At 44.2% G+C, this 24,418-nt stretch overlaps 1 protein-coding gene across 1 annotated transcript in view; it reads left to right on the top strand.

Annotated features, from left to right (window-relative positions):
• LOC126456191 (brachyurin-like) overlaps positions 1–24,418 on the top strand; it is a 67,307-nt gene that overhangs the window by 10,962 nt on the left and 31,927 nt on the right. Inside the window, exons 3-4 of the mRNA XM_050091945.1 lie at positions 6,549–6,690; positions 13,232–13,410. Coding sequence (XP_049947902.1) covers positions 6,549–6,690; positions 13,232–13,410 — 321 coding nt within the window. The remainder of the gene's footprint in view (positions 1–6,548; positions 6,691–13,231; positions 13,411–24,418) is intronic.

Below are 24,418 nucleotides of genomic sequence, written 5' to 3'. Positions count from 1 at the left end.
GGTAGCACATTTCGTGCGCCACCCTGTGTTATTGTCTCATCATCTAATAGTTCTGGCCGACCTTTGGCCAGCAGTGTATGTATTGTAGTTTCTTATAGGCCTGCCCTTGAACTTTACTAAATAATTTACGTTTAACCAGTTTTTGTGAAACCAATGTATGTATTTTTTGTGGCGGTGTTCGTAGCGACAAACAATTCGCTGTAGAAACGGCTTACGAAGTCACCGCCACACTTTTAATAGCGGGCCGACCGGTCCGCTGGAACAGTGAACAGAAAGATGAAAACCCAAACACTCTGATTAAATAAAAGTCGGTACTTATCTTTATTAACGAAGATACAGCAACACAATAGCGAACTCCGTGTCTACAGAAATCTGTCTAGTTCGAGTCGGAGCGGCTAGGTCAGCGTCGGCTGACGACAAACAACAACTCTGCTGCGATGAACACACGACTGACTAGCAAGTACACAATTCGGTGGCGAGTATACAACTGATCGGCGAATACAGAACTGTCCTAGCGCTCGCGACTCCAGCGCTTAAGAAACCAGAAGCCAGCGGTGGCGCGCGCAGACTTGCGGCGATTTCCTGTCTCGCTGGCGCTGCTTATGCGGACGGCGTCCGGACGTTGATGCTGCCAACCTTTTGGCAGCGGGCTCGGGTGGCATTACTGGCTAGGATATAACAGTATTAAACAGACCATGAATATGCATTATTTCTTCCCAGACTAAAACATAGCTTTCACTGCGACCTCGTCGGTCATGACCGACAGTAACTGATGTCAGGATTATTCAGAATAAACGGGAATTATAAATTACTGAAAACACGCTGCATTTGATATCTGGAACTGAGAAAGAAAACTGAATGCGAAAGAACCAGTTGGCATGCACGGGAATGCATTAGAAGAAGAGAATAAACGAAAAGACTTAAGGAACGTACGTTCCAGATTAGAAGAACGAATGACGAGAAATGTGGTACAGCGTCACGTACGATAATATAAAGTGTTAACAAATTTTATTTCATTTCACACAATTATAAATAATCATTCTCGATGGTGTTACAAGTTTTTTATTTATGAGGGCGTACTGGAAAGTCTCTGAATTTTTTATGGGAAAACTCTGTAAAATAATTAAAGTAAACAAATTTTAGAAATGTTCAAATGTGTGTGAAATCTTATGGGACTTAACTGCTAAGGTCATCAGTCCCTAAGCTTACACCCTCCTTAACCTGAATTATCCTAAGGACAAACACACACACCCATGCCCGAGGGAGGACTCGAACCTCCGCCGGGGCCGGCCGCACAGAAACAAATTTTATTAACATTCAACAATGTTCTTCATGGCTACGAACTTGTTTCTCAGCGTAGTCACCCTAGCGACGGACACATTTCTCTCAACGAGAGGCCTGTTTCATAACGGAACGATAACCTCACGTCTGGTTGCACCACTTCATCAATATCAAAGTGAAGTCCTCTAAGGTGTGCTTTAAGTTTTGCAAACAGAAGAAAATCGGATGAGGTCAAGTCGGATCTGCAAGGAGGACGATCGATACCAGTGACCCCAAGGCGTCGCCTGTTGCAGATGTCACAGGGCACTTGTGCGATCTGGCTTAAGAAGACGGTGCTCCACATGTGGAAGAACTCTTCGAATTCGTATTTTCCGTTTTCTGGGTGTCACGTAGTACAGCAGTGACATAGTTACTTTACACACCGCCCTGTTACACTCTACAATTCGGAGCCCTCTATCAGTAGAGGGTTGTATCTTGTCTACGAACCGAGAAAGTTGATCGAGCAATATGCATGACGCGATACCTCAACTGATACTGAGAACACAGCAAAAAATTTTGAGTCATTAGTACTTACCGCACTTACTAATAGTAACAAGCTTTTCATTACATATTAGCAATGCTCTAGGAAACAAAGCAAACAAAGTTATGCTCGCTTAGCATCGACAATATCTACATGTTTTTTAAGAAAGTCGAACTGACTACTAGCATATCTTCCATGTAGATGAATCTCGTGACATGGAGCACTTAGTAAGGCACTGGATTCGCACTCGCGAAGACCAGTGTTAAGATCAACATACATCGAAAAAAGTTTTGCATTACATCGGTTATGAGAGCTCCGGAACCTGTACAGAGATCGACATAAACATCATTTCCGACCTTTTTATTGCTCATGAAAACCACACATTGCATGTTGTACCACCATACAGCGGGACCTTCAGAGGTGGTGGACCAGATTGCTGTACACACCGATATCTCTAATACCCAGTAACACGTCCTCTTGCATTGATGCATGCCTGTATTCGTCGTGGCATACTATCCACAAGTTCATAAAGGCACTGTTGGTCCAGATTGTCCTACTCCTTGCTCCTCAGAGTGGTTGGTGGGTCACGTCGTCCATAAACAGTCCTCTTCAATCTACCCCTGGCATGATCGATAGGGTTCATTCTGGAGAACATGCTGGCCACTCTATTCGAGCGATATCGTTATCCTGATGGAAGTGACTCACAAGATGTGCACGATGGGGCGCGAATTGTTGTCCATGAAGACGAATGTCTCCTTAATATGCTGCCGATATGGTTACACTGTCGGTCGGAGGATGGCATTCACTTATCGTACAGCCGTTACGGCGGCTTCCATGACCATCAGCGTCGTACATCGGCCCCACATAATGCCACCCCAAAACAGCAGGGAACCTCCATCTTGCTGCACTCACTGGACGGTGTGTCTAAGGCGTTTAGCCTGACCGGGTTGCCTCCAAACACGTCTACGACGATTGTCTGGTTGAAAGCATATGCGACACTCATCGTTGAAGAGAACATGATGCCAATCCTGAGCGGTCCATTCGGTATGTTGTTGGACCCATCTGTACCGCGTTGCACGGTGGCTGCATAGATGGACCTCGCCCTTGACGTTGGGAGTGAAGTTGCGCATCATGCAGACATTGCGAACAGTTTGAGTCGTAACACGACGTCCTATGGCTGCACAAAAAGCGTTATTCAAGATGATGGAGTTGCTGTGAAGGTTCCTCCGAGCCATAATCCGTAGGCAGCGGTCATCCACTGCAAAAGTAGCCCTTGGGCGGCCTGAGCGAGGGATGTCTTTGGCAGTTTTTGTCTCTCTGTACCTTCTCCATGTCCGAAAAACATCGCTTTGGTTCGCTCAAAGATGCCTGGACACTTACCTTGTTGAAAGCCCTTCCTGACACAAAGTAACAATGTGGACGCTATCGAACCGCGGTGTTGACCATCTAGGCATGGTTGAACTACAGACAACACGTGTCATGTACCTCCTTCCTGGTGGAGTGACTGGAACTGATCGGCTGTCGAATCCCCCGCGTCTAATAGGCGCTGCTCAGGCATGGTTGCTTACATCTTTGGGCGGGTTTAGTGACATCTCTAAACAGTCAAAGGGACTATGTCTGTGATACAGTATCAACAGCCAACGTCTATCTTCAGGATTTCTGGGAACTGGGGTGATGAAATATTTTTTTGATGTGTGTATGAATTATTCTACTTGAATTTCCTTATTTCTCTCTACAGTTATGTTCTACCCTTAAAGCCCAATGTGTCTAGTGCAAGTTAAACTCGAACTTTCATTCCATCGTCCGTCCAATAATCAAGATCAACTGGCACTGAGAGATGCTTCCATTGGCGCTGTAGCATCAGATGGGATGAAATGAGCTACCATCAAAGCGTTTGACCAATTCTAGTAGTCGGTGCCTTAAACTCTAATATTACGATCGCCTTAGTAGCATGGTGGTCACCACTAAAAAATGAAGTAGCTGTGTTCGGTGCCGTATCGTTGACTAAACCTTCAGTGACGTGTTCGCGAACAAGCGTGACACCTTGTCTACATCTACATCTACATGGATACTCTGCAAATCACATTTAAGTGCCTGGCAGAGGATTCATCGAACAACCTTCACAATTCTCTATTATTCCAATCTCGTATCGCACGCGAAAAGAATGAACACCTATATCTTTCCGTACGAGTTCTGATTTCCCTTATTTTATCGTGGTGATCGTGTCGCCCTATGTAGGTCGGTGTCAACAAAATATTTTCGCATTAGGAGGAGAAAGTTGTGATTGAAAATTCGTGAGAAGATTCCTTCGCAACGAAAAACGCCTTTCTCTTAATGATTTCCAGTCCAAATCCTCTATCATTTCTGTGACACTCTCTCCCATATTTCGCGATAATACAAAACATTTCTTTGAACTGTTTCGATGTACTCCGTCAGTCCCACCTGGTAAGGATCCCACACCGCTCAGCAGTATTCTAAAACAGGAAGGACAAGTGTATTGTAGGCAGTATACTTAGTAAGTCTGTTACATTTTCTAAGTGTCCTGCCAATAAGTGCAGCCTTTGGTTTGCCTTCCCACAACATTTTCTATGTGTTCTTTTCATTTTAAGTTGTTCGTAATTGTAATACCTAGGTATTTAAATTTACGGCTTTTTGATTAGACTGACTTATCGTGTAACCGAAGTTTAACAAGTTCCTTTTAGCACTCATGTGGATCTCACACTTTTGGTTATTTAGGGTCAACTGCCACTTTTCGCATCATTCAGATATTTTTTTCTAAATCGTTTTGCAGTTTGTTTTGATCTTCTGATGACAATATTAGTCGATAAACGACAGTGTCATCTGAAAACAAGCGAAGACGGCTGCTCAGATTGTCTCCCAAATCGTTTATATACACTACTGGCCATTAAAAGTGCTACACCAAGAAGAAATGCAGATGATAAGCGGGTATTCATTGGACAAATATATTATACTAGAACTAACATGTGATTACATTTTCACGCAATTTCGGTTCATTGATCCTGAGAAATCAGTACCCAGAACACCCACCTCTGGCCGTAATAACGGCCTTGATACGCCTGGGCATTGAGTCAAACACGGCTTGGATGGCGTGTACAGGTACAGCTGCCCATGCAGCTTCAACACGATACCACAGTTCATCAAGAGTAGTCACAGCTGCATTGTGACGAGCCAGTTGCTCGACCACCATTGACCAGACACTCTCAATTGCTGAGAGATCTGGAGAATGTGCTGGCCAGGGCAGCAGTCGAACATTTTCTGTATCTAAAAAGGCCCGTACAGGACCTGCAACATGCGGTCGTGCATTATTCTGCTTAAATGTAGGGTTTCGCAGGGATCGAATGAAGGGTAGCGCCACGGGTTGTAACACATCTGAAATGTAACGTCCACTGTTCAAAGTGCCGTCAACGCGAACAAGAGCTGGCCGAGACGTATAACCAATGGCACCCCATATCATCACGCCGGGTGATACGCCAGTATGGCGGTGACGAATACACGCTTCCTATGTGCGTTCACTCCTATACCTCCAAACACGAATGCAACCATCATGATGCTGTAAACAGAACCTGGATTCATCCGAAAAAATGACGTTTTTCCATTCCTGCACCCAGGTTCGTCGTTGAGAACACCATCGCAGGCGCTCCTGCCTGTGATGCAGCGTCAAGGGTAACCGCAGCCATGGTCTCCGAGCTGATAGTCCATGCTCCTGCAAACGTCGTCGAACTGTTCGTGCAGATAGTTGTTGTCTTGCAAACGTCCTCATCTGTTGACTCAGGGATCGAGACGTGGTTGCACGATCCGTTACAGCCATGCGGATGAGATGCCTGTCATCTCGATTGCTAGTGATACGAGGCCGTTGGGATCCAGCACGGCGTTCCGTATTACCCTCCTGAACCCACCGATTCCATATTCAGCTAACAGTCATTGGATCTCGACCAACGCGAGCAGCAATGTCGCGATACGATAAACCGCAATCGCGATAGGCTACAATCCGACCTTTATCAAAGTCGGAAACGTGATGGTACGCATTTCTCCTCCTTACACGAGGCATCACAACAACGTTTCACCAGGCAATGCCGGTCAAGTGCTGTTTGTGTATGAGAAATCGGTTGGAAACTTTCCTCATGTCACCATGTTGTAGGTGTCGCCACCGGCACCAGCCTTATGTGAATGCTCTAAAAAGCTAATCATTTGCATATCCCAACATCTTCTTCCTGTCGGTTAAATTTCGCGTCTGTAGCACGTCATCTTCGTGGTGTACCAATTTTAATGGCCAGTAGTGTAGTTAACTAATTGAGGCAAATCAGTAAATTCCCATGCTACCCAATCGTTGACATGGAATCGAGCACATAAATCTCACAAAACCGGAAGATAGGGTAAATGTTGATACGCTTCGTCATCATTGTAGTCATTATAGGCTGCAACCTATCATATTGACAAAACAAGCAGTACGAAATTGCAGTGCCTGTGTTCCTCCGAATGTGTACTGGGTCTAGCCATGAGACGTGGTCGGGTGGCTGAGGTTAAAGCGACCGCGACTGCTCGCGTAAAGCGGGAAATCCGGTTTAGACTCTCGGACCAGTACAATTTTTCACTGTTGTCATTCCGTTATACAGCTGGAAGTGGCTCATACTTGCAACTGCTAGTACATTTCGGACAGGTTACAAGGTACTGGTGTGTTCTGCACTGACACTTGCCTTGCCCACACTGAGACTCGCTCTGCCAGCAGGGGGTCGCATCGTTGGAGGCTCCGACGCTGCGGAGGGCCAGTTCCCCTTCCAGGCGGGCCTCATGATCGACGGCTCCGGCTTCTGCGGCGGCTCCCTCATCTCCACCACCGCCGTCCTCACCGCTGCGCACTGCGTCGACGCGTAAGTACACACATTTTTCTTTATTTTTTTATATTTTCTTCACGAATATTCTCAGAAATTTTATACTCAAAATTAAGGCCTGTGTTTCATACCGGTAGACCTCTCTTGGCCAGGAATGACCACTTTGCTTTGTATATCCTCCTTGCTTCGTCCGTCATGGGTGATTTTGCTTCGAAGGATTCCTTACTTTCATCTACTTCGTGACCAATTTTGATGTAATGTGTTTCGCTATTCTCATTTCCACTGCTTGTCACTACTACATTCGTCTTCCTCCAGTTTACTCTCAATCCATTTTCCGCATTCATTAGGCTGTTATTTCCATTCCACAGAATCTGTATTTCTTCGTCACTTTCACCAAGGATAGAAATGGCACTAGCGAATCTTATCACTGATATTCTCATCATCATCATCATCATCATTTAAGACTTGATAGGTGGCATGAGCCCCCTCTCATATTTCTATTTTACGATTTTCGTCTCTAATTGCATGCGGTGAAAAGTTGCTATTCCTTCACACGCGGACTTCCCACGCAGAGTCTCTCGTCACCCGGGTGGTCCAGTGACAGGCGGGCTCTCCTGATCTGGAAAGGGTTAAGCCGACGGGTGTGAGGAAGTCGAGTGAATGCTTTGCAGACGCCGACATTGTCAAAAGACACGCCCGGAGGGGTCTGAAGTAGCAGCTGGGCTAGAGGTTCCGTTACTTCGCAGAATCTTAGCGAAAACACTTTCTGGCGGGCTACCAGCGAGGCGTGGGAATGACTTGTGTACCCAGGCAGTTGTGGCGGGAAAATTCCCGCGCTTTCTGCAAATTAGTAACTGTGATTGACTGGCTCAGGGCATAGCTCCGTGACGTAGCAAAATCAGCGCAAAAATTGGCGCCAAGAATCTCCATTGGTGGAATGGTAGTGCTCCAGCAATGGAGTGGAATTTTCCGCCGGTTTTCGAGTTGCTGATTGGAACGTTTAACCACGGCCACTGTCGTGGGGGCGGGAATGTTGTGTGTTCGGCCTGTACGGGTGCTCTAGGTAGTCGGCTCTTGCCTTTCGGTCGAGGACGTCGAAGCAACCAGCCATCGCCTCCGGTACGCCAGATCGTGTTCTGGCAGTTAAGAAGACAGTTTGGTAATGTATGTCCGCAGCACCGGCAGATAGGGATTTTCCTAGGTGATAATCAGAGCTCAGCAGAGTGCGCCTGTTCGTCTTTTTCTAACTTTGTTCTGTCTTGAGTAGCAGCAATTAATGTTGGGTTAGCTGTCTGTCTCTCTTAAGATTTGAGTGGCAAGGAATTGGCTCCACATACCACTTCGTCATAAACCTCACAATCTAGTTTAGGGACAACTTCACCTTCACAGCGTTTGTTTGTGTATCCAATTTGAGCCAATTTGATGTATTATAAATGTTTCATGTGTTTTTGTTTATTATTTTGTGTTTAGTCTTAATAAATCATATTGTTATTTTGGACAGAACTTTCATTCTGTTAATCGGTAGAGCAACCCATCATTTCTCACTACGTTAATGAAACCTTCCTTTATTTAACTTATTTATCAAATTAAATTATTGCAGGTGCCAAACTCTTTTCTACTCCACTTGCAGGGTTGATTACAGTCAGTTCGCATATATTTTTTAATCCTTGAGCAACAGCAAAAGTCGGAGTTAGAATAGGGGGGGCTTATAGCATCATTTACATGTGTAGATTCTAGAATTTAGTGTTAAATACACTGCTAGCCCCGGCACCTCGCAGACTGATTATGCCTTTCAGCGTTCAGTCTGAAGCATTGTACCCCTTATAAAATTCTTCCATGATCCCCTATTCAGTGCTAACATTGGTGCCTCTTCTGATGTTAAGCCTGTTACTTCAAAATCATTCTTAACCGAATCCAGGTACCTTCTCCTTGGTCTACTCCTACTCCTCCTACCCTCTACTGTTGAACACATGAGTCTCTTGGGTAACCTTGCTTCTCCAATGCGTGTAACATGACCCCACCATCTAAGCCTGTTCGCCCTGACTGCTACATCTATAGAGTTCATTCCCAGTTTTTCTTTGATTTCCTCATTGTGGACACCCTCCTGCCATTGTTCCCATCTACTAGTACCTGCAATCATCCTAGCTACTTTCATAACCGTAACCTCAACCTTATTGATAAGGTAACCTGAATCCATCCAGCTTTCGCTCCCATGTAACGAAGTTGGTCGAAAGAGTGAACGGTGCACAGATAACTTAGTCTTAGTACTGACTTCCTTCTTGCAGAAGAGAGTACATCGTAGCTGAGCGCTCACTACATTAGCTTTGCAACGCCTCGCTTCCAGTTCTTTCACTATGTTGCCATCCTGTGAGAATATGCATCCTAAGTACTTGAAACCGTCCACCTGTTTTAACTTTGTTCCTCCTATTTGGCACTCAATCCGTTTATATCTCTTCCCCACTGACATTACTTTCGTTTTCGAGATGCTAATCTTCATACCATAGTCCTTACATTTCTGATCTAGCTCTGAAATATTACTTTGCAAACTTTCAATCGAATCTGCCACCACAACTAAGTCATCCTCATATGCAAGACTGCTTATTTTGTGTTCACATACCTTAATCTCACCCAGCCAGTCTATTGTTTCCAACATATGATCCATAAATAATATGAACAACAGTGGAGACAGGTTGCAGCCTTTTCTTACCCCTGAAACTACTCTGAACCATGAACTCAATTTACCGTCAACTCTAACTGCTGCTGATTATTCTTTCATCATGAATTTTAACCGAATTGATGGACCATTCTTTCATTTCCGTCATTGCTTCATAATTCTATAGATAGAACACTAGTCGCGAGAGGCTTCATCCCTGTCTTACACCCTTTTCAATCTGAGCACTCAGTTCATGGTCATTCAGTCTCATTGTTCCCTCTTGGTTCTCGTACATATTATACATCACTCATCTTTCCATGCACGTCACTCCTATTTTCTCAAAATTTCGAATATCTCCCACTATTTAACATTGCCTAGTGCTTTTTCTAGATCGGCAAATGCTATGACCGTATCTTGACTTCGTTTCAGTGTTAGTTCCATCATCGAGCGCCAAGTGAAAACTGCCTCTCTGGCTCCTTTATCTTTCTTAAACCCAAACTGATTGTCATCCAACAGAATCTCATTTTCCTTTGCCACTCTTCTGCATATTATTGTTGTCAGCAGCTTGAGTACACGAGATGCTAAGCTGATTGCGCGGTAGTTTTCGCCCCTGTCTGCCTTTGCTATCTTTGGAATTGGGTCGGTGTTATTTTTTCGGGAGTCTGATGGTACGTTCCCGGTCTCATAGATTCTACACAACCTTGAATAGTCGTTTGGCTGCTATCTCCATAAATATTTTTAGAAATTCCGATGATACGCTATCTACCCCTTCTTGACTTCAGGTCTTCCAGAGCTATTTTAAATTCCGTCTGTAATATTAGATCCCCTATGTCTTCTTTATCGACTCCAATTTCTTCTATCACGTCATCAGCTTCGCCCACCCCTTATAGAGGCCTCCAATGCACTCTTTCCATCTATCCGCTCTCTCCTTTGCATTTAACAGTGGAATTCTCATTGCACCCTTAATGTTACCACCCATGCTTCTAATCTCATGGAAGGTTGTTTTGACTTTTCTATATGTTTAGTAAGTCCTTCCGACTATCGTTTCCTTTTTTAATTTCTTCTCATTTTTGGTAGCCATTTCGCCTTGGCTGCCCTGCATTTCATTTCTAAGTGTTTTATATTGATTGGTGTATCGTTGTCTTTCCCTGAACATTTCTTTACTTCGTCCGGTCGTCGATGGACTGAAGTACTTCCTCTGTTACCCAAAGTCTCTTCGGAGTTACCTTTGCTATACCTATGTCTGACTGTCCAAAGTCTGTGAGTGTCCTTTTTAGAGATGTCCACTTCTCTTCAACTGGACTGCCTACAGTGATATTAGTCATCGCAGATCCACGTCATTAGTGAACTTGAAACGCATCTCATCATTCCTTAGTACTTTAGTATCCCACTTCATGCCATACTGATCTTCTGTACAATTCTGTATCACTGCAGTCTTGATCATTACTAAGTTGTGATCTGAGTCCATAGCCGAACATGGGTAGGCCTTAAAATTCAATAACTGATTTCGAAATCTCTGTCTGACCACGAGCGCAGGAAACTTCCCGTGTCTCTTGGTCTTTTCCGAGTATACCCCCTACTCTTGTGATCCTTGAACAGAGTTATTCGCTATTAACATCTGAAATTTATTGCAGAGTTCAAATAGTTTTTCTCCTCTCTCGTCCCACATTCTCCCTTTAACCTTCCTTCTATTCATTCCCCAACAATGGCGTTCAATTCACTCACGAGTACATCACCAGTTGCTCTCTCCCAAACTATTGTGCAAAAGTTCAACAGTGTATACAGTATCAATTACTGAACGATTTCATCAGGTTACAAAGAAGGGTCTTCGCTTTTCATCGTCCCCTAGAGTTATACTACACCAATGCTTGCTAAGCTCAGGCAAAATTGGGACATGACATGAGCACCAACAATTTGCCCACGTTCTAGATCACTTAGCTCCGGCATAATGCACCTACAACCACGCAGATACTGTTCTGACCACTACTGACACTTGCAAAGTACTGAGAACGTTGCACAGTGTGCTGTTTCTGGTCAAATACAACAGCGCAGCCTGGAGGCTTGGCTATCATCTAAACATGTGTTGAAGCTTGTATTTCCATATTTTTGTCCAACACTGTTTGTACCGCGGGGATAGCTTCGAGATGATAGGGAAGGGGGGCGGGGGGCGCTGTGCTTCGCTTTTGAAGGATGGAGGCTTTTGAAAGATAGTATCAGGGCACTTGGAGGATCAACAGAAATGGGACTGAAGACAGAGCAATGAAACAGGACTTCGGCAACAGCATTGACGTTCACTTCAGTATCTCCATATACACTATTCCTATATCACAGTAAAAGTGGAGTAATCACAATTTTCTGGGTATCTTTTGCGTTTGCATACTATTCTTTTTCGTTGTACACTACACTACTTACCTAGATCCGTGGATGCGGCCAGCCACGAATTCATCTCAGAGTAGCAATCTACGTCCTCAATTATTTTCTATCTCTGTCTTCCTCTACAGTTTTACCCTCTACGGCTCGCGTTGGTACCATGGAAATTATTCCCTGATATCTCAGAAGACGTCTTATCATCTTTCCCTTCTTCTCGTCAATGTTTTTGCCACATATTCCTTTCTTCGCTGATTCCACGGAGATCCTCTTCATTCCTTACCATATCCGTACATCTAATTTTCAACATTCGTCTGTAGCACAGTTTACAGTATTAAGTCTAAAAGGCTAAGGAATCCTTTCAACATCTATAATACGGAGTACAACGTGTTGCTTAAAAACTTCTTTTTTCTCATGTATTACTCGTGCTACACAAAAGCGTGAGGCCTACAACGTATGATGGATGAGAATATGGACTGGAATAAGCTCCGTGTGCCACGATAAAAGTACGTACAAATATTATGCCATGTTATCCTAAAATTATCCATATCGTTAAATGGCGTTTAACGTGTACATGTCCGCCGCAACAGTATTGCGTTAGGGGTAGCTTAGGGGCAGATGTTAATCCTTAATACCTCATCGCTCTGTAGCGTCGTTAGGCGAAGTTTCTGGACATGGGTTCATATCCTTAATTTGTTCCTCGGAATATCCCTTGTACTACTTCGATATTTGTCGGTGTCATTTTGTTACATAGTGTACGTTTCGCACGAAGGTCATTAAATTACGAGTAGAGAATTTTGGGTTCATACAGAGGGGTGCGCCGGCCACCGTGGCCGATCGGTTCTAGGTGCTTCAGTCTGGAACCGCGCGACCGCTAAGGTCGCAGGTTCGAATCCTGCCTCGGGTATGGATGTGTGTGATGTCCTTCGGTTAGTTAGGTTTAAGTAGTTCTAAGTTCTAGGGGACTGATGACCTCAGATGTTAAGTCCCATAGTGCTCAGAGTCTTTTCCCACATACAATCCATGAATGGAGTATAAGCGGTGGAAATGCTATTGTACACTACGAGAATTAACCATTAAGTTTTAATTACCTTGCCGGAAAAAGTTAGGTAGTCAATTTTTTGTACGAAACTCAAGGAAGTCACTGCGCCACAGCACCGTGGAACGCCGCTAGAGAGCCCAAAACTAAATGACGAAGCCCATTGATAAAAAGAAGTACCGTGCAGTTTTCGACAGCAGAGGAAATGACAGAGATGTGTCAGGTCAGTCCAGAAGATCGTATAAGTCGTACTACAGGCACGGGGTTTCAATGTGTATAACGACTGCAGACATATACAGGCTAACAAACAAGTATTAATTATGTAACAATTTTTTCCAAGTGATATTTCACATTTATGGTTAGTCCTCGTACTATAATGGCACGTCGAGTAAAGTGGAGCTGTTCCATTAGAATATGTAGTACTGTTTGTCATTATGAACCTAAGCATAAACAAATACATAATTAGTGGCTCGTGATCCCGCGGAGAGCAGCATGCGTGTTCTGACGATGCCACCTTGCAGCGGCAGCTACTTCACTGTGCTGCTGGGCTCGACGTACTCGCGCCCCACCTCAGGAGACAACAGCCAGTCGTTCGCGACGACTGACACCGTCAGGCACAGCGGCTTCTACACGCCGGACGACAACGCTGCCTTCTATGACGTCGGCCTCGTCAGGTGGTCGCAGCCCATCACCATCACGGGTGAGTACACGGACGCACCTGTTGATGATGCAGCCGCATTATGTGGAACCATCCCAAACTGTTAGTTGCCAAGCCTCGAGGCACTGCCCTAGGACACAACGAAAGTAAAATGTACCTACGAGTGACATTGAGTATCGAAGGTTTGTTTGGCCTTTCGTGTACTGAAATACACTCTATCTATCTATCTATCTATCGCTTGCGTCCTTATCCCGCGGTTGGGCAGGGTCGGCGTGCTTAGGTACGGATTTGGCAATGTTAATGTTAAGGGGTTGCTGGATGCCCTTCCTGCCGCCACCCCATACCCAGTGTACCTCAGCTGTCTGCGTCGAGTGTAATCCATGGAATAGTGCAAATGTGTTCAGATGTCTGCGAATCGTGTAACTGAGGCGGGACGTGGGGACCATCCCGGTATTCACCTAGGGGGATGTGGAAAACCACCTAAAAACCACATCCAGGGTGGCCTGCACACTGGCCCACATCGTTAATCCGCTGGGTGGATTCGATCTGGGACCGGCGCGCCTACCCGAGTCCACAAAGCAGCAATTTAGCGCTCTCGGCTAACCTGGCGGGTACTGAAATACACTCTAAGCAAACAGAAAGGATTCACCACGAAGCAATCGTCCGATTGGCACGGAAATCGGTAGAGGTGAAGTACTGGTGCAGACAAACAAATGATTACACCTTCAGAAAAAGTGAATGACTTATTCAAGAGGAAGAGCTTCATAAATTGAGCAAGTTAATATTGCATTAGCCCACCTCTGGTCCTCATTTAGGCATTTATTCGGCTTGGGATTGATTGACAGAGCTGTTTGAGTCCATCTGAGGGATGTTGTATCAAATTCTGTCCAACTGACGCTTGAGATCGTAAGGTCCCTGAGCTGGTTGGAAGGCGCTGTCCACAATGTACCAAACGTTGTCTATTGTGGAGGTACCCGGCGACCTATCTCGCCAAGTCAGGGTTTCACAACCACGAAGACAAGCAGCAGAAACTCTCGCCGCGTGCGGATGGACATTACCTAGATGTAATGTAAGGCCGGGATGTCTTGTCTTGAAGCGCTACAAAACAGACTGTAGAATATCGTTAGCGTGCAGATTTATTGTACAGGTGCCGTAGACGTCGACCAATGGTGTCCTGCTATGAAATAAAATCGCACCCCGGACCCTCACACCTGGATGTTGCGCCATATAGCGGGCGATAATCAGCTTGGTATCCCACGGCTGTGTGGGACATCCCCAGGCATGTCTTCGGCCTACATTCCTACTGACTGGAGTAGAACTGCCTTCAGTGACGAATCCCGCTTCGAATTAAGCCCCGACGACCATCGAAGGCATGAAATTTCTTGGCAGATTAAAACTGGATGGAGGACCGAGACTCGAAGCTGGGGCTTTGCCTTTCGCGGGTAAACGCTCTACCATCGAGATACTCAAGCACGACTCACGAGCCGTTCTCACAGCTTTACTTCCACCAGTACCTCGTCTCCTACCTTCCAAACTTCACAGAAGCTGTCTTGCGAAACTTGCAGAACTGGTACTCCTGGAAGAATGGACACTGCGGTGACATGGCTTTGCCACAGACTGGGGGATGTTTCGAATGAGATTTTCATTCTGCAGCGGAGTGTGCGCTGATATGAAACTTCCTGGGAGAATAAAACTGTGTGCCAGACCACCCACTCGATAGGCGGTGCACAGTTTTAATTTGCCAAGAAGTTTCATATCAGCGCACGCTCCGCTGCAGAGTGGAAATCTCATTCATCGAAGACTTGTCTGGAGACGCAACAATCAGCAGTGGGACAGCTGCCTGACTTGGCGCGACAGCCAAGTGTGATGGTCCAAGCTGCGATTTCATTTCATAGCAGGACGCCTTTGGTCGACGTCTACGGCACTTTCACAGTACTGTGGTACGCCGACGATATTCTACAGCCTGTTTTGTTGCTCTTCAGGACAAGCCATCCCAGGCTTACACTTCATCTAGATAATGCCCCCCATACAATGCGAGAGTTTCTACTGTTGTCTGCGTGCTTGCCAAACCCTACCTTAGCCGGAAAGGTCTCCCTAATTGAGAACTTTCGGAACATTACAGGCCAATCCATCCAACCAGCTCTGGATTTTGAAGACATAACGCACCTACTGTACAGAATTTGGCACGATATCCCACAGGAGGACTTCAAAGAATATCAATCAGTGCCAAATCGAATAACTGCTAGCATAAGTCCAGAGGTCAACCAGTACGTTAAAGCCTTGCTCAATTAGTGAAACTCTTTCTCTTGAATAAATCGTCCAGTTTTTCTGAATGTGTAATCATGTGATGGCCGCACATGTCCATCACATCTACGGATTCCCGTACCATTCGAATGACTCCTTAGTGGTGTATCATTGATTTTGCCTCAACGCATATTTCACAAGTGAGCGGGAACTTTCACAGCTTCGGACAGGATGCATACATTTTCATCCACATCCGTAGTCTGAAAATCACTGTGAAGTGCCTGCCAAGGATTTCTTCACGTTCTATCCAAGTAAGGACTTCGGGAAGAATAAATGTTGTAATTATTCTAATCTTTTCCTCACGATACCTACTGCAGCTGTGCATAGGGAGTAGTAGCATATTCCTAGATTCACAACTGAAAGCGCCTTTCTCAAGATATGAGAAATATATTCGCGACTGCGAATATTATCAAACTCCAGCTGCACAATGAACTGATAAGGATGAATGCATACATACATGTCTATCAGACTTTATAGAGTACATCTTAAAAACACATGCACTGTAAGATGGTATTACATGCCACGACAAAGCCACGACAATAATCACATGTTGGTACGTAGTATGTAATTTATAACAGAGAACTATTTATATATAACAGTTTATACGTGGTAAGAGACACAGCAGAAAATAGATCATTATTTTCAATCCGTTATATTATGTAATAAAGAGTTTTCCTAAAGCTAAGTTTCATCAGATGTAGCTCCTTAACTATTGATACTGAAATGTGTCACTTCTCACTGGAAATAAATTGGTATTCTCATTCCTTATAATTCTGTTAATTCCAATGCTTTGTCATTATATGTTAAAAAAAGTGTTTCCAATATGCACTGAAGTCTAGTATTGATAAAATTGTTTATAACATATCACATTGTTACATTATCTATAGAATTCTATTGCAGCACTCTCATTTATAGATTAATTGTGTCTAATACTGTTTGTTATACAATAATCAGTCTAAGTTAATATTCCACCACGAATATGCGTTTACATAACAAAATGACAGCATCTGGTGACATTTAGTAATCACAGGTATCTTATATTTCAATAGGTGAATGGAAGGCAAACATCACTTCATGAAACTGAAAACAAATAGTTAACATTATAGAAATCCTTTCTGTGTGTGGAGTTTGTCTAACATCAGAAATGGTTACAATTGAAGTAACAATTGAGCTGGAAGCACAAGATCATTACTCTTACTATTCCTGTACAAGCCATTAGTATGTGACCTAATGGTTGCTCAGTGCCATGGTCAGGAAAAGTATATTCCATTTAATTAAACTGATAAAAGAAACTTAATGGAAATAAAGGTATGAAATTCTCTTTGTTCTTGTGAATATTGAAGACCAAAGAATACTGATGTTTTACACAGAAACAATAAGATTAATACTACATGAGCCATTTGGAATATGAGCCACTACCATACAAAGACCTGCTCTATTGGCTGGCAGTGAAAACTACAAATTGCAGAACCCCTTTGATTAATGAAATACTGACTTTGTGAACTGGATTGCTATCGAAAACAGCATGTAAAGAGAACGTAAACTGCCCCACATTAATCATAATCACATACCACTCCGCAGTTCGTTCTATTTTAGTAACCTTGAAATTTTCCTTTTCAAATTTGGCACACGTAATTCGTAAATTTAGAAAACATTACCTCGTCCTCCAGTACAGACACATAGAGAAATGTTACGTACAAAACTCGGTATTACTTCTAACGTAGTAAAGTTAGGCGGCTTTCATACATCACTCTCCATATTTCTCAGTATAATTCAATGCAGCCCACTCTAATTAGCACACCATATCACTCACAAGCAAAAGCACACATTCACTCCAGAACTGAGTCAAAAGGAAAGGAATGAAGGGGGTTGTTTTATTTTGCTTCACACTTGTATTCCATGTGAGCCTTAGCAGTGCTCTCAGTTCCCAATGGCTATGTCCGCTCTTGCAGCAAAGGTCTTGACTAAGACAAACTAGTATAGCAGAAGCACCAGTAAGTACACGGAAAACTGATGGTTAAGTGTAGCTATGGTAGCAAGGATTGCTTGCGAGTAGAAGATTATGTAAGTTGACAAATTATAACAACTTTCAAGGTCTCAGCATAATGAAAGCCCAACCAATCGTACATGAATGTTAGTGAATGCCCACGCAAAATATTTCCCTGTCACTACCATTAGTCATAAAAGAAACAAAGAATTTACGTAGTTAGAGAAACAATTAACTTTTTCAGTGCAAAGCAATATTTAATTTTTTTCCTACTTTTGGGAGTCACCGTCATGTGGAATTATCTAAATGATGACTTACTCGCCGTTTGACTTGTTTTATTTCCTTTTCGGCAGTATTCCAGCTATTTGTCAAGTGCTTCCTTATTTTCAGTAGGGTAGTAATGAAGCCCATGAAAAATGGCTGCATAGCCGAAATTTGAATAGTGGCTGAAAGGGAACAAATTATCATTTAGATAACATTTCAGTAAGTCAACTAGCCTCTGGAATAGTGATTGCTGTTACCCTGCCTTAAAATTTTGTTATTGAGATTGATAGTCTAACAAAAGCAACGACTAAGGAACGAAATGATGACTTTGAACTATTAAACGTTCGGCAATACATGATTATTACAGACACTCTGTTGCATTACCTTTTTGACTAGAATCTGTCTGAAAAGTTCGGACGCACACAAAATTACCTAGCATCAGCAAGAACACTCCACTACTTTCTCTTACAAATTTCTTTTGTTGAAAAGGATATGTGCCTATGTGCCTATCTGACTGCTCACCCCAAGTGGATGTTTACAAAAATATTGTGACTAATAAAATTTTCCTGACTATTGCTGTTATAAATGTCTCAGTCTTAGAAGCATTGAATAGGGGTTTTATATTTGATCCACTGCCTGCATGTATACTCACGAGATCAGATACGATACACTACCATCTTATCTTCCCTTTCCCGTCAAATAAAGACACTGAAAATTGTTTCCACCACTTGAAATGGCTATTGCCTTATCAATGAACACCGTACTTTCGACAGTTAGCAGTCAGCAAGCCGGACATAGTATCTTATTGATACTGTGATAGAATGAAGTGGCATAACCACAGAGTATCAGTTACATACAATTCGAATTGTAGGTCTCGATTCAAAAGTAGGGCTATAATACTTATAAAAAATTTGTCTCAGCTAGAACGGAATACTACTAATATCACTTAGATCCATAACAGCTTGGACTAATACAGTTCATGAAGATTGTATAAGGACAGCGTGAGTGTTGACAGACTTGCCGGGTTTTGCGAGAGTGTTTTTGAGGTAATACTGAAAGGCAGAGACTTGAAGAAGGAAACCGTATACTCGTATATCACGAAAATCTGCTAGGAAAGGCCACTGGACCTGATGGGATACCAGTTCAGTTTTATACAGAGTACGCGAAGGAACTTACCCCCCTTCTTGCAGCAGTGTACCGTAGGTCTCTAGAAGAGCGTAGCGTTCCAAAAGATTGGAAAAGGGCACAGGTCATCCCCGTTTTCATGAAGGGACGTCCAACAGATGTGCAGAACTATAGACCTATATCTCTAACGTCGATCAATTGTAGAATTTTTGAACACATATTATATTCGAGTATAATGACTTTTCTGGAGACTAGAAATCTACTCTGTAGGAATCAGCATGGGTTTCGAAAAAGACGATCATGTGAAACGCAGCTCGCGCTATTCGTCCACGAGACTAAGAGGGCCATAGAAACGGGTTCCCACGCAGATGCCGTGTTTCTTGACTTTCGCAAGTCGTCTGATACTGTTCCCCACAGTCCTTTCATGAACAAAGTAAGAGCATATGGACTATCAGACCAATTATGTGATTGGATTGAACAGTTCCTAGTTGACAGAACGCAGCATGTCATTTTCAATGGAGAGAAGTCTTCCGAAGTGAGGGTGATTTCAGGTGTGCCGCAGGGGAGTGTCGTAGGACCGTTGCTATTCACAACATATATAAATGACCTTGTGGATAACATCGGAAGTTCATTAAGGCTTTCGCGGATGATGCTGTAGTATATCGAGAGGATGTAACAATGAAAAATTGTACTGAAATGCTGGAGTATCTGCAACGAATTGACGCATGGTGCAGGGAATGGCAATTGAATCTCAATGTAGACAAGTGTAATGCGCTGCGAATACACAGAAAGAAAGACCCTTTATCATTTAGCTACAATATAGCAGGTCAGCAACTGGAAGCAGTTAATTCCATAAATTATATGGGAGTAGTCATTAGAAGTGATTTAAAATAGAATGACCACATAAAATTAATCGTCGGTAAAGCAGATGTCAGACTGAGATTCATTGGAAGAATCCTTAGGAAATACAGTCCGAAAACAAAGGAAGTAGGTTACAGTACACTTGTTCGCCCACTGCTCACCAGTGTGGAATCCATACCAGATAAGGTTGATAGAGAAGATCCAATGGAGAGCAGCGCGCTTCGTTACAGGATCATTTAGTAATCGTGAAAGCGTTACGGAGATGATAGATAAACTCCAGTGGAGAACTCTGCAAGAGAGGCGCTCAGACGCACAGTAGCTCGCTACGGGCTTTTGTTGAAGTTTCGAGAACATACCTCCACCGAGGAGTCTAGCAGTATATTGCTCCCTCCTACTTATATCTCGAGAAAAGACCATGGGGATAAAATCAAAGAGGTTAGAGCCCACACAGAGGCATACCAACAATCTTTCTTTCCACGAACAATACGAGACAGGAATAGAAGGCAGAACCGATAGAGGTACTCAAGGTTCCCTCTGCCACACGCTGTCAGGTGGCTTGCGGAGTATGGATGTAGATGTAGATGTAGATGTAGAGAGGCAGTTTCAGTCCCTGGTATACAATGTTGTCCAGAATCCCTACATATTACTCCCTCGAGACAGTGAGTAAGGTTAATTATATCTCGCCCAGAGGCATCTATGCAGTTATTTTTCCAACGTTACTTCGATGAATGGACTTTTAACACATAAGTAACTTCTTCCATGCATCACACAGTAAACGTATGTTCAGGTACGATCTGTGTTGCAGTTCGTCTATTGTAGAGGTGGTATGATAAGTTGTAAAGTTCACCCACAATAATTAGCGACCCACATAAAAGAGCACGCTGCTCACTTTGGAGCGCTGTGGTGGTGTAGAATTGATACCAGAAGTTCATGTGACACTCCACCTTGATGTGCCATGGCAGTGAAGCAGTGTGTATGTACCACTCTATTGCATGACATCAGACGAGACAGGCTGCAAACTTGCAGAAAGGAGATACCGTGATTCTACATGCCATAATCAAACAGAGAAAAAAAAATTCCCAATTTGTTTATGTATCACTGCGAAATTTTTAGCATGTCCTCAAGGGATGGTGCACCAATTGCAGCGATGTAGCATTTCCTAAGATCAGTTGTTATAGAATAATCCTAACTGGCAGGGGACTGGATATTAATGTCAGAAGCAAAAAGTTCCTAGCCCGACTAACATTGTGCTGTCAGTAAGTGCAGGTCCATCTCAAGCAGTTCTTAAGCAAATACTGTGAAGAAACTCCATGCAACAGACATATGAAGCTGGGAACCTCGCAGAAGGAACTATTGCTCACTCTGGTACCTAAAGCTGCATGAATTCAATTGGCTAAACAACCCATAAACTGGACATAGGCCGACTGAACTGTTTGGTCCTATCTAATGAAAGTTAATAATACCAAAAGAATCGCTATTTAGAGTCCTGCTGTGTAATGTCTATATTCCTATTCCAGTTCTGTATTGTGCTAAATTTTGGTGGCAATTATGTATGAGGCTGACCAAATTACACGATACACAGAGATGGCAGTGATCAGTGTGAAAGAGAAGTAAGAGATTAACATACGGTCAATTGTTACATGGCACTTTTTCCCCAAAACTCTCACAGAACATACACTCCTGGAAATTGAAATAAGAACACCGTGAATTCATTGTCCCAGGAAGGGGAAACTTTATTGACACATTCCTGGGGTCAGATACATCACATGATCACACTGACAGAACCACAGGCACATAGACACAGGCAACAGAGCATGCACAATGTCGGCACTAGTACAGTGTATATCCACCTTTCGCAGCAATGCAGGCTGCTGTTCTCCCATGGAGACGATCGTAGAGATGCTGGATGTAGTCCTGTGGAACGGCTTGCCATGCCATTTCCACCTGGCGCCTCAGTTGGACCAGCGTTCGTGCTGGACGTGCAGACCGCGTGAGACGACGCTTCATCCAGTCCCAAACATGCTCAATGGGGGACAGATCCGGAGATCTTGCTGGCCAGGGTAGTTGACTTACACCTTCTAGAGCACGTTGGGTGGCACGGGATACATGCGGACGTGCATTGTCCTGTTGGAACAGCAAGTTCCCTTGTCGGTCTAGGAATGGTAGAACGATGGGTTCGATGACGGTTTGGATGTACTGTGCACTATTCAGTGTCCCCTCGACGATCACCAGTGGTGTACGGCCAGTGTAGGAGATCGCTCCCCACACCATGATGCCGGGTGTTGGCCCTGTGTGCCTCGGTCGTATGCAGTCCTGATTGTGGCGCTCACCTGCACGGCGCCAAACACGCATACGACCATCATTGGCACCAAGGCAGAAGCGACTCTCATCGCTGAAGACGACACGTCTCCATTCGTCCCTCCATTCACGCCTGTCGCGACACCACTGGAGGCGGGCTGCACGATGTTGGGGCGTGAGCGGAAGACGGCCTAAAGGTGTGCGGGACCGTAGCCCAGCTTCATGGAGACGGTTGCGAATGGTCCTCGCCGATACTCCAGGAGCAACAGTGTCCCTAATTTGCTGGGAAGTGGCGGTGCGGTCCTCTACGGCACTGCGTAGGATCCTACGGTCTTGGCGTGCATCCGTGCGTCGCTGCGTTCCGGTCCCAGGTCGACGGGCACGTGAACCTTCCGCCGACCACTGGCGACAACATCGATGTACTGTGGAGACCTCACGCCCCACGTGTTGAGCAATTCGGCGGTACGTCCACCCGGCCTCCCGCATGCCCACTATACGCCCTCGCTCAAAGTCCGTCAACTGCACATACGGTTCACGTCCACGCTGTCGCGGCATGCTACCAGTGTTAAAGACTGCGATGGAGCTCCGTATGCCACGGCAAACTGGCTGACACTGACGGCGGCGGTGCACAAATGCTGCGCAGCTAGCGCCATTCGACGGCCAACACCGTGGTTCCTGGTGTGTCCGCTGTGCCGTGCGTGTGATCATTGCTTGTACAGCCCTCTCGCAGTGTCCGGAGCAAGTATGGTGGGTCTGACACACCGGTGTCAATGTGTTCTTTTTTCCATTTCCCGGAGTGTATTTCATGATGATATATGCCATCCCCTTTGGTCAATATAGTAGATATCTTGATCCGCATGTAACTGCAGACAGTATTCAGTACTACCAGTGACTGCCGAGTCAATTGCTTCTTTCCTTCCTTTCTTTTATTATGATGAGGTCTTTGTTATTTTTTCTGCAGGCCTGAAAGATGGGGAAACATAGAACTTCACTTAAGGCCGCTGGGAGAAATGTGTTCCCTTGCTGAGGGTTGACTTTCAGTGCAGGTAGTCGAAAGTGGAATTCGCTATATCTGCCAAAAAGCAGCATTGTTCAAGAAACAGCGAAGAACCCTTATAAGACAGATAAGAATCTAAGCCAAGTGCAGCCCTTCAGAGGTGGTGCAGCATGAGAATCACCATTTGCCTTGGCAGCCATGCCACGGAAGAACGTTCATTTTACATCGTTGTAACAGGCTTTCTGACTGGCTCATAGTGTTTATTTCTGTTGAGTTCACGATTTCTCGTGTGTGTCTTCTTGTATGCCTTTCAATTAATCAGCTTCAGAACTTTGCCATAGGGTGGGAGAGTTTTTCTGGCTTCCCCATCACACCACACCACTGGTTAATAATAGTAAGGTCAGACCTCGGGAAGTCTGCTGCTAGGCGTCGGCGAGATTCCTATTTTGCCAGAAACAACTAAGTTTCAGAGTGTTAAGCCAGGGAACAATTATAGGCCACTGATCAAAGAGTAATGATTTGCTGCCAGAGGAGACTAGCTGTAGTATAGAAGGATGTAGCATAGTAGTGAGTACACAGAGTGAGCTGGACAGAATTCCCAGTCGTTACTGTCACTGCCTTCCACCGTCGCACTGCATGAGTGTAGTAAGAATGGTCGCCAATACGGTAGGAGCACGATATTAGTTAATTGCCATCAGTGACTAAGTGCACAGTTTTAAAATTTCGCAGCCAGTTCGTTGCTTCCATCAAGCACACTGCCGATCTTACTGGTGTTCGTATTTGTCTTTCTGGGTTAATTCTCTAAACCAATAACCATTCTTTCAATCATTGACCATATCGACGATTTATTCTCATAATCATGTTTTTATCGTACTCATTAACCCGTACCAAAGTTAGATTTCACAGTTACAATCCCATGTCCGTTTTTGAAATGTTCGTCTGCTTATCTCAGTGGGTAATTTATATGTGGATGATTTATGATAATAAAGATGATTGTGTTTCTATTATAGACAGATGATCCCTTCCTCTCTCATTTATATATATACGACATCAAACTCAGAAGTCTAATTGGAATTCGTCAGTCTGCTACATTTTGGTCGGTGCAGCTGAACGTCAAGAGCAATCATCTTCTAAGAGCCTGTCATTGGCCTCGAGTCACGTACCAGTACACGTTTTTTGACTAAGGAAATAATTGGGGGAGGGAGCAAACATTA

This window comes from Schistocerca serialis, chromosome 2 (genome assembly GCF_023864345.2).
Source record: "Schistocerca serialis cubense isolate TAMUIC-IGC-003099 chromosome 2, iqSchSeri2.2, whole genome shotgun sequence".
Lineage (NCBI taxonomy): Eukaryota > Metazoa > Arthropoda > Insecta > Orthoptera > Acrididae > Schistocerca > Schistocerca serialis.
This window is presented reverse-complemented; position numbering and strand designations above follow the sequence as displayed.